At 42.9% G+C, this 15059-nt stretch overlaps 2 protein-coding genes across 2 annotated transcripts in view; one reads left to right on the forward strand and one right to left on the reverse strand.

Moving 5' to 3' along the window:
• The window catches only part of dusp16 (dual specificity phosphatase 16), a 109969-nt gene that overhangs the window by 91301 nt on the left and 3609 nt on the right, over positions 1-15059 (forward strand). The window contains exons 4-6 of the mRNA XM_070900410.1: positions 7301-7464; positions 7782-7941; positions 9040-9163. Of these exons, the coding sequence (XP_070756511.1) occupies positions 7301-7464; positions 7782-7941; positions 9040-9163 (448 nt within the window). The remainder of the gene's footprint in view (positions 1-7300; positions 7465-7781; positions 7942-9039; positions 9164-15059) is intronic.
• borcs5 (BLOC-1 related complex subunit 5) overlaps positions 1-15059 on the reverse strand; it is a 164844-nt gene that overhangs the window by 21376 nt on the left and 128409 nt on the right. The gene's annotated exons all lie outside the window — the stretch shown is intronic.

Genomic DNA, 15059 nt, shown 5'->3' on the forward strand with positions numbered 1-15059 from the left:
GCTTTTTGCCTTAAGTTACACACGCATTTCTAGCAGAGGTCATTGGATAATAACTAGGAGCAGGAATAGAGGCTGATTCCCTCTTTCTGCTCCTTCCCTACCCCCACACAAGCCTGGGGACATCGAAGCCAAATATAGCACCCTAATTGTTGCCTGGATGAAATTACATAACTTAGCACAGGCTGCAGATTAAACCTGGAACCTTGCTAGTCTGTACGAGTCAGGGCCACATTAGATGTTATGTTTACCCACTGAACGGAAACCCAATTTCTAGTTTTTAATGTTATCATTGATATGATGGGACTTCTATAATTTGGATGGCTGTAATTTTGTATCTTTTTATACATTTGTCAATTTATTTTTGCTGTATATTTGGCCTGTTAGTCCATGAGGATTTGCCTGCAGCATACATTGCAAATTGTTATTTTATAGGTAGCCTGAGAGTAAAAGCGGGAAGGACACATGTAACCCTCATACTTGTATTTCTATTGCTGAACCTCACTTCACCTTACAGCTGATTGAGGCAAAACTGATCTGATCTCATCCAGATCCCTAGTTTGTGTGAATTCATGATTTTCAAAAAGGCCTTTAGGGGACAGGAATTATATTAATTGGTAGAAAATGCTGATTAATGTGTCCTGTATTTGTGAGCTAACACACAAAATCTGATTACAATCTCAAAATATAACATATGAGTTATAATAAGTACTGTACTAAGACAAAAGTAGGTCCTTTGCAGTCATATTCAGGTGAATTTATAATGGGGAACAAAGAAATGGCAGACCAGTTGAACAAATACTTTGGTTCTGTCTTCATGAAGGAAGACACAAATAAACTTCTGGAAGTACTAGGGGACCGAGGGTCTAGTGAGAAGGAGGAACTGAATGATATCCTTATTTGGTGGGAAATTGTGTTAGGGAAATTGATGGGATTGAAGGCTGATAAATCCCCGGGGCCTGATAGTCTGCATCCCAGAGTACTTAAGGAAGTGGCCCTAGAAATAGTGAATGCATTGGTGATCATTTTCCAACAGTCTTATCGACTCTGGATCAGTTCCTATGAACTGGAGGGTACCTAATGTAACGCCACCTTTTGAGAAAGGAGGGAGAGAGAAAACGGGTAATTATAGATCGGTTAGCCTGACATCAGTAGTGAGGAAAATGTTGGAATCAATTATTAAAGATGAAATAGCAGCGCATTTGGAAAGCAGTGACATGATCGGTCCAAGTCAACATGGATTTGTGAAAGGGAAATCATGCTTGACGAATCTTCTGGAATATTTTGAGGATGTAACTAGTAGAGTGGACAAGGGAGAATCAGTGAATGTGGTGTATTTGGACTTTCAAAAGGCTTTCGACAAGGTCCCACACAAGAGATTGGTGTGCAAAATTAAAGCACATGATATTGGGGGTAATGTACTGATGTGTATAAAGAACTGGTTGGCAGACAGGAAGCAGAGAGTCGGGTCCTTTTCAGAATGGCAGGCAGTGACTAGTGAGGTGCCGCAGGGCTCAGTGCTGGAACCCCAGCTATTTACAATATACATTAATGATTTGGATGAAGGAATTGAGTGTAATATCTGCAAGTTTGCAGATGACACTAAGCTGGGTGGCGGTGTGAGCTGTGAGGAGGACGCTAAGAGGCTGCAGGGTGACTCGGACAGGTTAGGTGAGTGGGCAAATGCATGGCAGATGCAGTATAACGTAGATAAATGTGAAGTTATCCACTTGGGGGGCAAAAACACGAAGGCAGAATATTATCTGAATGGCGGCAGATTAGGAAAAGGGAAAGTGCAACGAGACCTGGTACATGGCATGGTTCATCAGTCATTGAAAGTTGGCATGCAGGTACAGCAGGCGATGAAGAAGGCAAATGGTATGTTGGCCTTTATAGCTAGGGGATTTGAGTATAGGAGCAGGGAGGTCTTACTGCAGTTGTACAGGTCGTTGGTGAGGCCTCACCTGGAATATTGGGTTCAGTTTTGGTCTCCTAATCTGAGGAAGGGCATTCTTGCTATTGAGGGAGTGCAGCGAAGGTTCACCAGACTGATTCCCGGGATGGCTGGACTGACATATGAGGAGAGACTGGATCAACTGGGCCTGTATTCACTGGAGTTTAGAAGGATGAGAGGGGATCTCATAGAAACATATAAGATTCTGATGGGACTGGACAGTTTAGATGCAGGAAGAATGTTCCCGATGTTGGGGAAGTCCAGAACAAGGGGACACAGTCTAAGGATAAGGGGTAAGCCATTTAGGACTGATATGAGGAGAAACTTCTTCACTCAGAGTTGTTAACCTGTGGAATTCCCTACTGCAGAGAGTTGTTGATGCCAGTTCATTGGATATATTCAAGAGGGAGTTAGATATGGCCCTTACAGCTAAAGGGATCAAGGGGTATGGAGAGAAAGCAGGAAAGGGGTACTGAGGTGAATGATCAGCCATGATTTTATTGAATGGTGGTGCAGGCTCGAAGGGCCGAATGGCCTACTCCTGCACCTATTTTCTATGTTTCTATGCCCCTTTTTGCAAAGGAAAGGTGGTTGTTTATAGGAGATCTGAGCCAACACCAAACTCTTCTGAATTACCAATCTTTTCAACCAAGATTGAAGTTCAGAATTCGATGAGCAAAAAAATGTGTAATATAACACATCTCTGCGCATTTTCAGGGCAGTGATGGAGACAATTTAAAGTTGGTTACTCCAGAATAAAGGGAGCTGTGTTTTCTCATGTATCTGATGCATTTGCTTTTCTCTGTTCACTACTGAAAGTATGCAACTTCAACAAGAGAATGTCTTGTGTTTAAATAGGAAATTTGTTATCTACAATTAGCTCCTGGTTTCTAAGTAGATGCCAACAGAACAGGAATAAACAGTAAAATCTGACCGCTCCTTTCAGTTTTAATTAATATGTGGAGTTAGTAATTCAAGTTGTAGCTCTCACACTGCTTCTTGTGTATCAGTGCATTGTGTTGTTCAATAACCCAAGGCATCACATGAAGTATTTGTAACTGCACTAAACAGCTCTTGACTTCCTACTTGCGTTGGTTAGAGGGTGGAATTATGGGTGGCAGATTGGTGAATGTCGCAGGATGACGGCTTTGTGACGGCTGCTGTGAAACTGGTACAGACTTGTATGATCCTTCTGCGGTAATCACAGACCAACTGGGCATTAATTGAGTGATAGCCCTTCCCACTGATGAAAGCTGCTAACTGGTCCTCTGGTGCCTTGATAGCTACATAAGTGCCGGAGCGGGTGCAGGACATTCTAAAAAGGGAGGGAGAACAGCCAGTTGTCGTGGTGCACATTGGTACCAACGACATAAGTAAAAAAAGGGATGAGGTCCTATGAGACGAATTTAAGGAGCTAGGAGCTAAATTTAAAAAGTAGGATCTCAAAAGTAGTAATCTCGGGATTGCTACCAGTGCCACGTGCTAGTCAGAGTAGTGCAATCAAGCATTAATATGCAATCAATTCATATTATTTGAATGGGGAGAAATTGCAACATGCTGAGGTGCAGAGGGACCTGGGGGTCCTTGTGCATGAAACTCTTTTAGAGTCTACCTGCAAAACATAAACATTAAACTGTGCCACCCGACCTGGGTGACACACCAGACATTTACAAGGCCCTTTTTTCCTTTTTTTGGTTTTTTTGTGTTTTTTGTTTTTTGTTTTTTGTTTTTATTTTTTTTTTGGGCACTAAAATCACAATTTCTCCGGTGCCCCCTATAAAAGGGAAGGGGACACTAAAAGCACCGACAATTAAAACAAATTAAACTTTAAAACGTAAAATCAAATTAAAATTTGGTTGCCGGGCGTGATGATGCACTCCAGTCCCTCCGGTGCCCACCTCTCGCGGAAGGCCGCGAGCGTACCGGTGGACACCGCGTGCTCCATCTCCAAGGACACCCTGGACCGGATGTAAGAGCGGAAGAGAGGCAGGCAGTCAGGTTGAACGACCCCCTCGACCGCCCGCTGCCTGGACCGACTGATGGCACCCTTGGCCGTGCCCAGGAGCAGTCCTACGAGGAGGCCTTCGGACCTACCCGCTCCCCTCCGCACAGGGTGCCCAAAGATCAGGAGAGTGGGACTGAAGTGCAGCCAGAATTTCAGGAGCAGCCCCTTCAAATAATAAAACAGGGGCTGCAACCTTGTGCATTCCATAAAAACATGGAACACGGACTCTTCCAGACCGCAGAAATTGCAGGCGGCCTGGGAGTCCGTGAACCGGCTTAAAAATTTGTTGCACGGCACTGCTCCGTGCACCACCCTCCAGGCCAAGTCCCCGATGAATAGTGGGAGGACCCACGCGTAGAGTGCCCTCCATCGGGGACCCCCGCCTCCTCCGGACGGCAAGATGGTACGCCATGGCGTGTCCGGACGGCCGGCGAGGATGGCAAAGTTGAGGGTGTGCAGGAGCAGCCCGTACAGGAAACCCCTCCGCGCGGAACTGAAAGGCACGGAGGGGATTTCCCCGAGGCGGCTCAAGTTGTGAGGCGCCGGCCCCCGAGGGAGGTTCCGGGGTTTGGCGCCGATGAGGAATTCCGTCCGGACGGGGGTCAGTTCGGACGGGATCTCCCCACGTGCTTGAGTCCTTGTGCATGAAACTCTTTTTGGAGTTCACCTGCAAAACATAAAACATTAAACGGTGCCACCCGACCTGGGTGACACTCCAGACATTTACAAGGCCCTTTTTTTCCCCCCTTTTTTTTTGTGTTTTTCTTTTTTTTTTGTTTTTTTTGGGGCACTAAAATCACAATTTTTCCCCAGTGCCCCCTATAAAAGGGAAGGGACCTTGTGCATGAATCCCAAAAAGTTAGTTTGCAGGTGCAGCAGGTAATTAGGAAGGCGAATGGAATGTTGGCCTTCATTGCGAGAGGGATGGAGTACAAAAGCAGGGAGGTCCTGCTGCAACTGTATAGGGTATTGGTAAGGCTGCACCTGGAGTACTGCGTGCAGTTTTGGTCACCTTACTTAAGGAAGGATATACTGGCTTTAGAGGGTACAGAGACGATTCACTAGGCTGATTCCGGAGATGAGGGGGTTACCTTATGATGATAGATTGAGTAGACTGGGTCTTTACTCGTTGGAGTTCAGAAGGATGAGGGGTGATCTTATAGAAACATTTAAAATAATGAAAGGGATAGACAAGATAGAGGCGGAGAGGTTGTTTCCAATGGTTGGGGAGACTAGAACTAGGGGGCATAGCCTCAAAATATGGGGGAGCCAATTTAAAACCGAATTGAGAAGGAATTTCTTCTCCCAGAGGGTTGTGAATTTGTGGAATTCTCTGCCCAAGGAAGCAGTTGAGGCTAGCTCATTGAATGTATTCAAGTCACAGATAGATAGATTTTTAACCAATAAGGGAATTAAGGGTTACGGGGAGCGGGCGGGTAAGTGGAGCTGAGTCCACGGCCAGATCAGCCATGATCTTATTGAATGGCGGAGCAGGCTCGAGGGGCTAGATGGCCTACTCCTGTTCCTAATTCTTATGTTCTTATGTCTATAACGGCCTGGACACGAGGGCAACCAGCCACTGCTTCAAATCCCAGAGCGCTTTCATAATCCCATCCATGGGAAAGGTTGTATTTGTTGGGCCTGGCAAATAACAGCCTGGAAGGAGCCTGTGTCAGCAAAGTTAAGAGCGTTGGTGACTTTGACACAACATGGCTTCGTGTCCAACAGACAGCAGGTCCTGTTACTGAAGGCTGCATAGATTAGCAGCAGCCTGTCTGATGAAGCACAGCCTCCTGATGCACTGCTCCTCCAAGGTATCCAGGAAAGTAATGACCTATGTGGGCTGGGTAAGGCCATACATGAGCAGCCGCCCCCCCCCCCCCCCCCCCCGCTCACCTACTGTCTTCTAACAGGCCCATCTGCTGCTCTTCCTGGATGTTGAGGCGGCTTCTGTTGCTACTCTTCATCCAACTGTTCCTCCTTCCAAAGCAATGAACCAAAAATGGCAGCTATGATAAGCCGTGAGAACGTAATCTGGCTCAATAAGGCAAAAAGTGATACACAACAATCTCCAAGTTCAAAAATCCCTTGGAAATCTAGTAAACATAACAGTGCACAGGTCCCTATGATCTGAGTGCTACAGCTGAGTGCTCCTTTAAATAGTACTTCCAGTGAGTCATTGCCTGAATGTAATCCTGTGGGGTTTTATTCAATGGGTTGGCCACTGAATGGGGTTTTTGACCTGTCCAGTTAAATTCAGTGGTTCAAGAAGGCAGCTCACCACCACCTTCTCAATGGCAATTGGGGATGGGCATTAAATGCTGGCCTTGCCAGTGATGCTCACATCCCATGAACGAATACAATAAACATTAGGGTCCTATAGGACCCACGATTTGCATGTATCATGAGGCACCCACCTGCTTCTGACAGATGCCTCAGACACCTAAATGAAGTGAGCAGTTAAAATGGCGGCCGGCACTATGTCAAATCGTTCAATTTTAATAGCTTCTAAACTCCGTTCCTGTTGGTCGTGGTGGGTTAAAAAGCGTAATGCGTAACTTTTACGTAATGCGATTTTTCCCTCAAGCAACAAATGAAAAAAATGCAGAAATGGCATGCAGCACACGTACTCAATCTGACCAACAGCAAGTCTTCACTATAAACAGCAGTGATACATCATTTTAAAAATTGGGACGGTGTGATTATGCAGTTCTTTTATTTCCCAGTTCATCGTGCCATAGAGTGGTTTGCGCTCAGTGAGTCAGGAACTTCTATGGCGGGAGGTAGAGAGCAAACAAAATAAATCTAGGGCTAATAACCCCAAGTCTGAGTCAAGAAGATAGCAGAGACTCTCTTAGAATGGTGATATTTAATGCAGAGCAACAAACCAATACAAATTGACTTTCTTTTGTTAAAAAAAATCTAACTGCTCATCGGCTACATAAATTAAATACATTTCCCCCATGCACTTCATGGTGACTATGATTGGAAATGGCTTGGGAACAAATCTCCAGCCCATCCTCTAGAATAGAGAGAGTACATTGCACAATTGTTTGGGGAGGGAAGAAAAGAGTTTAAAACAAAATTAACCAAGGACTCTAGTCCTTATATAGGATTGGTTGTCATTTGTTCAGATGGGCTCTGTGAACAGCCAATAGGTATACAGTAGAATCTGTAACTCATTATGCTCAATACAAATAATCAAGCACACTGGGATGGGAGAGAAAATACCATCATCTTTGACTATGTGAGTTTTGTACCTGGTTTTTGTCCTTTGTCACTTTCACAACTGCTGAGGTTTTCACATTCACTGATAATTTGTCTGTTTTTGATGTGTTCTTTAGGTGGATTTGCCACATTTTCATCCAACTTCTCTGGCCTGTGTGAAGGAAAATCCATTCTAGTGCCTACAAGCATTTCCCAGCCGTGCTTGCCTGTAACCAACACTGGCCCAACTCGCATTCTTCCTCATCTTTACCTTGGCTGCCAACGAGATGTGTTGAACAGGGTAAGGAGTGTAGCAGCCGGTATGCATAAACCTTAGTCTTAACACAGCAAACCCACCCCATCCACTGCAATTAATTGACGTAGCATTTTTTTATGAATGTGAGGAGCGTATTTCTACTTGCTTTAGATATTTGTGGCGTTAATTATATCACTGAAAATATACAAGAAATATAGTGTTTCTGGAACAAACTTTATATATCACAATTATAGTAGGATTATGCCAAAATTAAACTCAAGTTTGAGACTATGCTTCCATTTGAACTTCATTGATCAACGTTCCATAGTATTTACCTGCTTTTTTTAAAACTTCAAATATAGGATCTAATGCAGCAGATTGATATTGGTTATGTACTCAATGCAAGTAACACCTGCCCAAAACCTGACTTTATCCCAGAGAGTCACTTCCTACGAGTTCCAGTCAATGACAGCTTTTGTGAGAAGATCTTGCCCTGGCTTGACAAGTCGGTGGAATTTATAGGTCAGTAGGGACTTTCGTGTTGATTCTTAATTGAGTTTTAAAGTTTCTTTTAAGAGGTGATTTTGCTAATACTTTCTTAATGCAATTGTTTCAGACTTTCTAACTATAATTGTCATTCTTTAGCTAGCTAGGAGGAGATGGTTATGTGAGAGAAGCTTGTGGTGTGTGGCCCTGTTGTGGCCTCTCCCCTCCCCTTATAGGGGAATGCTGTGACTCCTGTATGACACAGCTTCATAGCACTGAAATCAGGAACTCTGAGTGTAATCACTGGTGTAAATCCACATTATGCCATCAACATGGAATCTGTAAAATTTCTAGTGTTTTGATTTTTTAATAAATACATATCCAGGTTTATATACAAGATAAAACAGAATTTTTCTTAAAATTGGCTGCATAATGTTGGTTTGTGGTACATTTCTGGACTTTTTGATTTATGTTTATTAATCCAAATAATTTTTATCGCTTTCAAATAGAGGAAACAAATGTGCCTGCCTGTTGATAAATGTTTAACAACCTATCCCTTTTGTGGATAGGTAAGTTTAACTTTCTTTTGTATTTTAGTACTTAATCATCTCTACCTAAATTATTTACTTCAAATAATCTAAAAATCCTACTTTATAAATTTCCCAAACACTGGCAGCTGTTTAACTGAATCTTTGTGATTTATTTAATATATGCTTGAAATGACAGTCAATTTGTTTTTTCAATGCTAAATTTCAGCCCTCCTCAGTGAAGAAGAGGCCAATCCATAGATTGGTGCCATCAAATCCATTCTTTGGTCAACCTACCAGTGTGCTCTCAAGTTTTCTTTCCGTCCCTTGATAGAACATGAGATTAGCAAAGATGGCTCATGGGAAGATCAATAGCATGTATCAGTTAATGATGAAAGTTTGAGGTGGCACATACATGCAGTTACCTAGAAACACCCTTGAGCATCACCTAGCAACTGGGTAATGGCTTGTAGAGACTCAGGGCAAAGTGAATAAAATAAACCATTTGTAACAAGTAGTGAAATCCAGACGAATCTTCTGGTTAATGTTCCAGTTAGTAAGTTGTACCTAATTTCAATTAAATAATATTGCTTCATTTTATTTCTAGAGAAAGCAAAGTCATCAAATGGCTGCGTGTTGGTGCACTGCTTGGCTGGAATTTCACGTTCTGCCACCATTGCCATAGCTTATATAATGAAGAGAATGGATATGTCACTAGATGAAGCTTATAGGTAAGAAGTATTACGTTATCAGTGAAATGGTTTTTGCAGAGGTTTTGTTACCGACTCACAAGGTGCATAAAAGCAGCAGAATGTAGAGATAGTAACAGATTTGATAAAAGGTACAGAGATACACATTTTGTTTATATAGTGAGTAATCAAACTATAATTCTGATCCTTCAAAAAAAGTTGTGAGGTGGTGGCAATATGATTTGGGGCTGTCCTGCTTTGTGCTTTTTGGCTTCCTGGCTTCATCAATAGCAACAATTAAGCATTGGCAACCCGGTTATTGGTAAGCGTGATCTAATGGCATTATTAATGACGCCTTGAATCCTGGATGAGTGCAGCTTCAAGAACACTCAAGAAGCTCGACACCATCCAGGACAAAGCAGCTTGCTTAATTGGCACCCCATCAGCCACCATAAACATTCACTCCCTCTACCACTGGCGCATCATGGCTGCAGTGTATACTATCTACAAGATGCACTACAGCAATTTGCCAAGGCTTCTTCAGCAGCACCTCCCAAACCCGTGACCTCTACTGCTTAGAAGGACAATGACAGCAAGTACATGGAAACACCATCAACTCAAAGTTCCCCTCCAAGTCACACACCATCCCGACTTGGAAATATATCGCCGTTCCTTCATCATTGCTGGGTCAAAATCCTGGAATTCCCTCCCTAACCGCACTGTGGAAGTACAGGTTGTATCTCTCCAGTCCAGGACACTTTGGTCCAGTATCATACCCGGCGGGTGGTCGCGACCCACACCATATCCTGGGGCTGGCTGCTGCTCTTCTCCCCACTGCCTCCGGTGTTCCTTCATTGGTCGGGTCAGCACGGAGAGGGAGCGAGGAGCGTGGCAGCTGACTGAGGTGCTGAAGCTGGGCCTGAGAAATGCTGCGCAGAACGCGGCTGGGTCGTTGTCAGCAGTACCTGGTAAGTCTACTGCTGACAACGCTAGGGTCGGCGTGACCTCCCGTGGTCCAAAAAATTCTCTGGTCAGGTCCCAAGGGTGCCGGACTGGAGAGATACAACTGTACCTTCCCTATGTGGACTGCAGCAGTGCAAGGCGGCGGCTCACCACCACCTTTTCAAAGGCAATTAGGGATGGGCTATATATGCTGGTCTTGCAGTGACGCCCACATCCCATAAATGAATAAAACAAAAAATCACACTGCTAATAATTAGGAACAGCCTCATAGGTCGGTAATTGGTTGGGTTAGATCTGTCCTGCTTATTGTATAGGTCATACCTGGTCAATTTTCCACATTGTTTGTTAGATACCAGTGTCCTAGATGCACTGGTCTGGTATGGCTAGTTTGGTTTGTCTAGTTCTGGTGAGCAGGTCTTTTGCGCTACAGCCAGGTTGATTTCAGGGCCCATAGTCTATACTTTGTCCAGTGTACTTAAGTGTGTTTTTTTTTTTGTCCTGGACCATGGCGTGTACAGTGGGAAGCGACTGAGTGTAATGATCCACTTGGTACTTCAGCTTTATCTCTTGTCCTCACATGCTGGGTTCCACCATAGTTGGGGATGGGGATGTTCATGTGGCTTTGGGACAAGACATACCCAGGGATGCTGCTGGAGAAGTGTAGGATTTTGGGTGATAAATATGATTCTGTGAATACAATTATACCAGGCTGTTGCTTGACTAGTCTGTGGGGCAGCTCTCCCAACTTGAACACCAGTCCCCAGATATTAGTGAGGGGAATTTTGCAGGGTCAATTAGGCTAGGATTGCATGTGTCTTGGCCTGATCTGATACTTTCTGTTATGGTGCTATTCAACAGCACCCGTTTTACAACTGGGTATCCTGCCAGGCCATAGCAGAGGGCATTAAGTGTTAACCATGTATTTTGGGATAGAGTCATGTGTAAACCAGACCAGGTAGGGGGTGGTAGGTTCTCTTCTTTTAAGGACGTTAGTGAAGCAGTTGCGTTTTTATGACCGTCATCAGATTTGGTCATTTTCCTGGCCCTGGTCCATAAATTGTCAGATTTATTGAATTCAATTTCACAGCTTGTCTTGATGGGATTTGGGGGTTGCTAGTTCAGTATCATAACCACCACAGTACTGTACTAGAGGGTTTCTGGTTGGTGTTTGTGGAACAGGTGTCAGCATCTTCAGAAGCAATGGGGACAAATTATGGGATCTTTTCATTAAAACATTTAAGATTTTTTCTGTATTCTTCCTCTGGCTTTGTCAGAAATTAAATTATTCAATTATAACTACTTAAAGGGCAGGAGTGCTAATAATATGTAGAGGGGCTTGATGGGGGACTTTTCCTCTGTACAGCTGATGCACGTAAAGCTTAACCTATTTTAGAAATAATATAATGCACCGAAGAAATTCCACCATCCTCTTCCCCTCCCTCCAGTGTCTCTGTTGGGAGAGGAAGTAGAGCAGAGAAGTCCCGTTTTATAGAAGCTATAAATGAGGAGTTGCCATACCCCTTGTAATTACTGGGTGATTGTCTGATGAAGTGATTTTGTAATGCATTCTACTCGATTAGAGACCTGAGAAACACATGCTATCTTCACATGCTACTGGAATTTTAATACTTTTGACTTTAAAGTTGAAAATGAAAACTAATATGAACATCTTGTAAAAGTTTGCATAGCATAAGCTTAATTTCTGTTGCAGTATGAACATTCCAACAGGGCACCATATTGTACTACAGTTTAAGATCAAATGTGCACATTTTTTCTAACTGCTTTCTTTAATTGAAATTGGCATAATCTGTCCCTGGAAACAGCGATTTTAAAGTTTGCTGTTCAATCAGATTACATAATCCTGTGAAGTGATTCAATAACCATCTGTTATAGACAACACTTCCAATAGGTGCTGTTGGGATAAATTCAACACATTTAAAACAAAGGCATATAGTCTTTCATGCAGAAGGTTAAAACACTTAAAACAAAAGCAAAGTGGGAAGTGGGACTAGAGATGAGGACAAGCTCATAAACTGATAGCTAGGACTACAACCTTGAAAGGAGCCAAATAAACAGGTGCAGGACATTCTATAAAGGGAAGGGAAACAGACAGAAGTTGAGTTCCATATTAGAACCAATGACATAGGGAGGAAAAGGGTTGAGGTCCTTCAAGCAGAGTTTCAGGAGCAAGGCCAAAGATTAAAGAACAGGACTTCAAGGGTGGCATTCTCTGGATTATTCTCAGTGCCACATGCTAATGAGTACAGAAACAGGAATATAGTGCAGGTGAATGTATGGCTGGCATTGGGACTAGTTCTTGGTCAAAGGGACCTGAACAGGGCTGGGACCAATGTTCTCTAGTTAACTCGTACTATGGGAAGGGTTCCAACTAATTTGGCAGGGGAGAGAAACCAGGATGTAGCAGCAGACAAAGTGGATGGAAAATCAGGAGGGACAAATCGCAACAGAATATGGAATAGTGTGGAAGGAGCAGTAATTAGCTGGAGGATAAAAGCAAAGCAGATTAGCATGATGTTGGAATGCCTGGGCAGGAATGGGAACGAAACATTCCTGGCTACAATGTAGTCAAGAGGGATAGGGAAGGGAAAAAAAAGGAGGGGAGGTGGCAGTATTGATCAAGGATAATACTGTTCTACAGAGGGATGATATACTTGAGGGTTCAAAGACTGAATTAATTTGGTTTGAGTTAAGGAACAGAAAAGGAACAAATCTGTAGGCAAATTTCAGCAAAATGTAAAAATAAAAGAACAGTAATAGTAGGGGTCTTCAATTACCCTAATATAGACATGGGAAGAAACAGTGTAAAGGGCAAGGAGGGTGAAGAATTCCTAAAATGTGTACAGGAAAACTTTCTTAATCAGTATCTTTCTAGCCCAAACGAGGAAGAAGTGCTGGGGAATGAAGCAGGGCAAGTGGAGTGGGTTTTTAGTGGGATAACATCTGGGTAATAGTGATCATAAGTTACAGAAAGGGACATGGAAAAATCAACGGTGAATATACCTAACTCAAAGAGATCCAACTTCAGTAATTTGAGAAGGGATCCAACACAGGTGGACTGGAAACAAAGATTGACCAGAAAAACAGTAAATGAGCAATAGCAGCCTTCAAGGCAGAGGTATTTCAGGTACGAACTAAGCATATTCCCATAAAGTGGAAAAATGGGGCATCTGAAGCTAGAGCTCCCTGGATGACAAAGGAAATAGAGGATAAAATAAAACAGAAAAAGGAGATTTATGACACATGTCAGTTAAAGAATACAGTAGAAAACCAGGCAGAATACAGAGTGTAGGGGTAAATTGAAAAAGGATACAAGAAGGACAAAGAGAGAATATGAGAACGTTTTAGTGGGTAAAATAAAAACGAATCCAAAAATCTTATAAACATAAAAAAAAGATAGTTAAAGGACTGGTGGGGCTAATTAGGGACAAAGAAGGAAATCTTCTTGTGGAGGCAGAAGGCATGACTGAAGTACTGGATGAGTACTTTGCCAGCATCCTCTTTAGTGAAGACAGATGCAATGTCCCAATAAAGGAGAAGGTAGTAGAGAAAGGATAAAAACAGAGAGAGGTAGTTAAAAGGTTAACCGCCCTCAAAGTAGAAAAGTTGCCTAGTCCCGATGGGATGCATCCTTGTTTGCTGAAGGGTGGAAATTGCAGAGGCTCTGGTCACAGTGTTCTGTTCCTCTTTAGATATGGGAGTGGTGCCAGAGGACTAGAGGATTGCAAACGTTATACCCCATTTTTTTTTAAAAAAGGGAGAGGGATAAATCTAGCAACTACAGGCCTGTCTAACACCAGTGGTGTGGATACATTTAGAGACAATCTGGGACAAAATGAATTAGCACTTGGAAAAATATGTTAATAAATGAATGCTGGCATTGGTTTGTCAAAGCCAAATTATGTCTGCCTATCCTGAGTTCTTGATGAAGTAACATGATGAAATACATGTGTGTATATGGACTTTCAAAAGGCATTTGATAAAGAATGACTTGCAATTATATAGCGCATTTCATGATCACTAGATGTCCAAAAGCGCTTTACAGCCAATTAATTACTTTTTGGAAGTGTAGTCACGGTTGCAATGTAGGAAATGCAGCAGCCAATTTGCACACAGCAAGCTCCCACAAACAGCAATGTGATAATGACCTATAATCTGTTTTAGTGATTTTGATTGAGGGGTAAATATTGGTTAGGACACTGGGGATAACTCTCCTGCTCTTCAAAATAGCGCCATGGGATCTTTTACGTCCACCTGAGAAGGTAGACGGCACCTCCAACAGTGCAGCACACCCTCAGTATTGCACTGAAGTATCGGCCTAGATTTTTGTGCACTCTCTGGAGTGGGACTTAAACCCACAACCTTCTGACTCAGGTGAGAATGCTACCAATTAAGCCAAAGCTGACACACAACATACTTATTCAGAAAATAGAAGCGCATGGTATTAAAGGGACCATTGTAACTTGGGTGTGTAATTGGCTAAGTGATAGAAGGCAGGGAATAGCGATGAACGGATGTTTTTCAGACTGTGCAGAAGTGTGCAGTGGGGTCCCCCAGGGATCGGTATTAGGACCATTGCTTTTGTTTATATATAAATGTCCTGGGCTTGGGTACAGCGAGTACAATTTAGAAGTTAGCAGTTGATACAAAACTTGAATGTAGTAAATAGTGAGGATATCGACTGGTGAAATGGGGAGGGATACATAGCAGATGCAATTTAATGCGGATAAGTGTGAAGTAATGCACTTTGGGAGGAACAACATTGAGAGGCAGTACATTTTAAATGGTATTATTTTGAGGGACCTGGAGGTGCATATTTTCAAAACTTTGAAGATGGCAGAGCAAGTTGATAAGGTGGTTAAGAAAGTGTATGGGATACTTGGTTTTGTAAATAGGGGCATTAAATACAAAAACGAGGAAATCATGCTAAACTTTTACAAATCACCGGTTAGGCCTC

Source organism: Pristiophorus japonicus, chromosome 15, assembly GCF_044704955.1.
Source record: "Pristiophorus japonicus isolate sPriJap1 chromosome 15, sPriJap1.hap1, whole genome shotgun sequence".
Classification (NCBI taxonomy): domain Eukaryota; kingdom Metazoa; phylum Chordata; class Chondrichthyes; family Pristiophoridae; genus Pristiophorus; species Pristiophorus japonicus.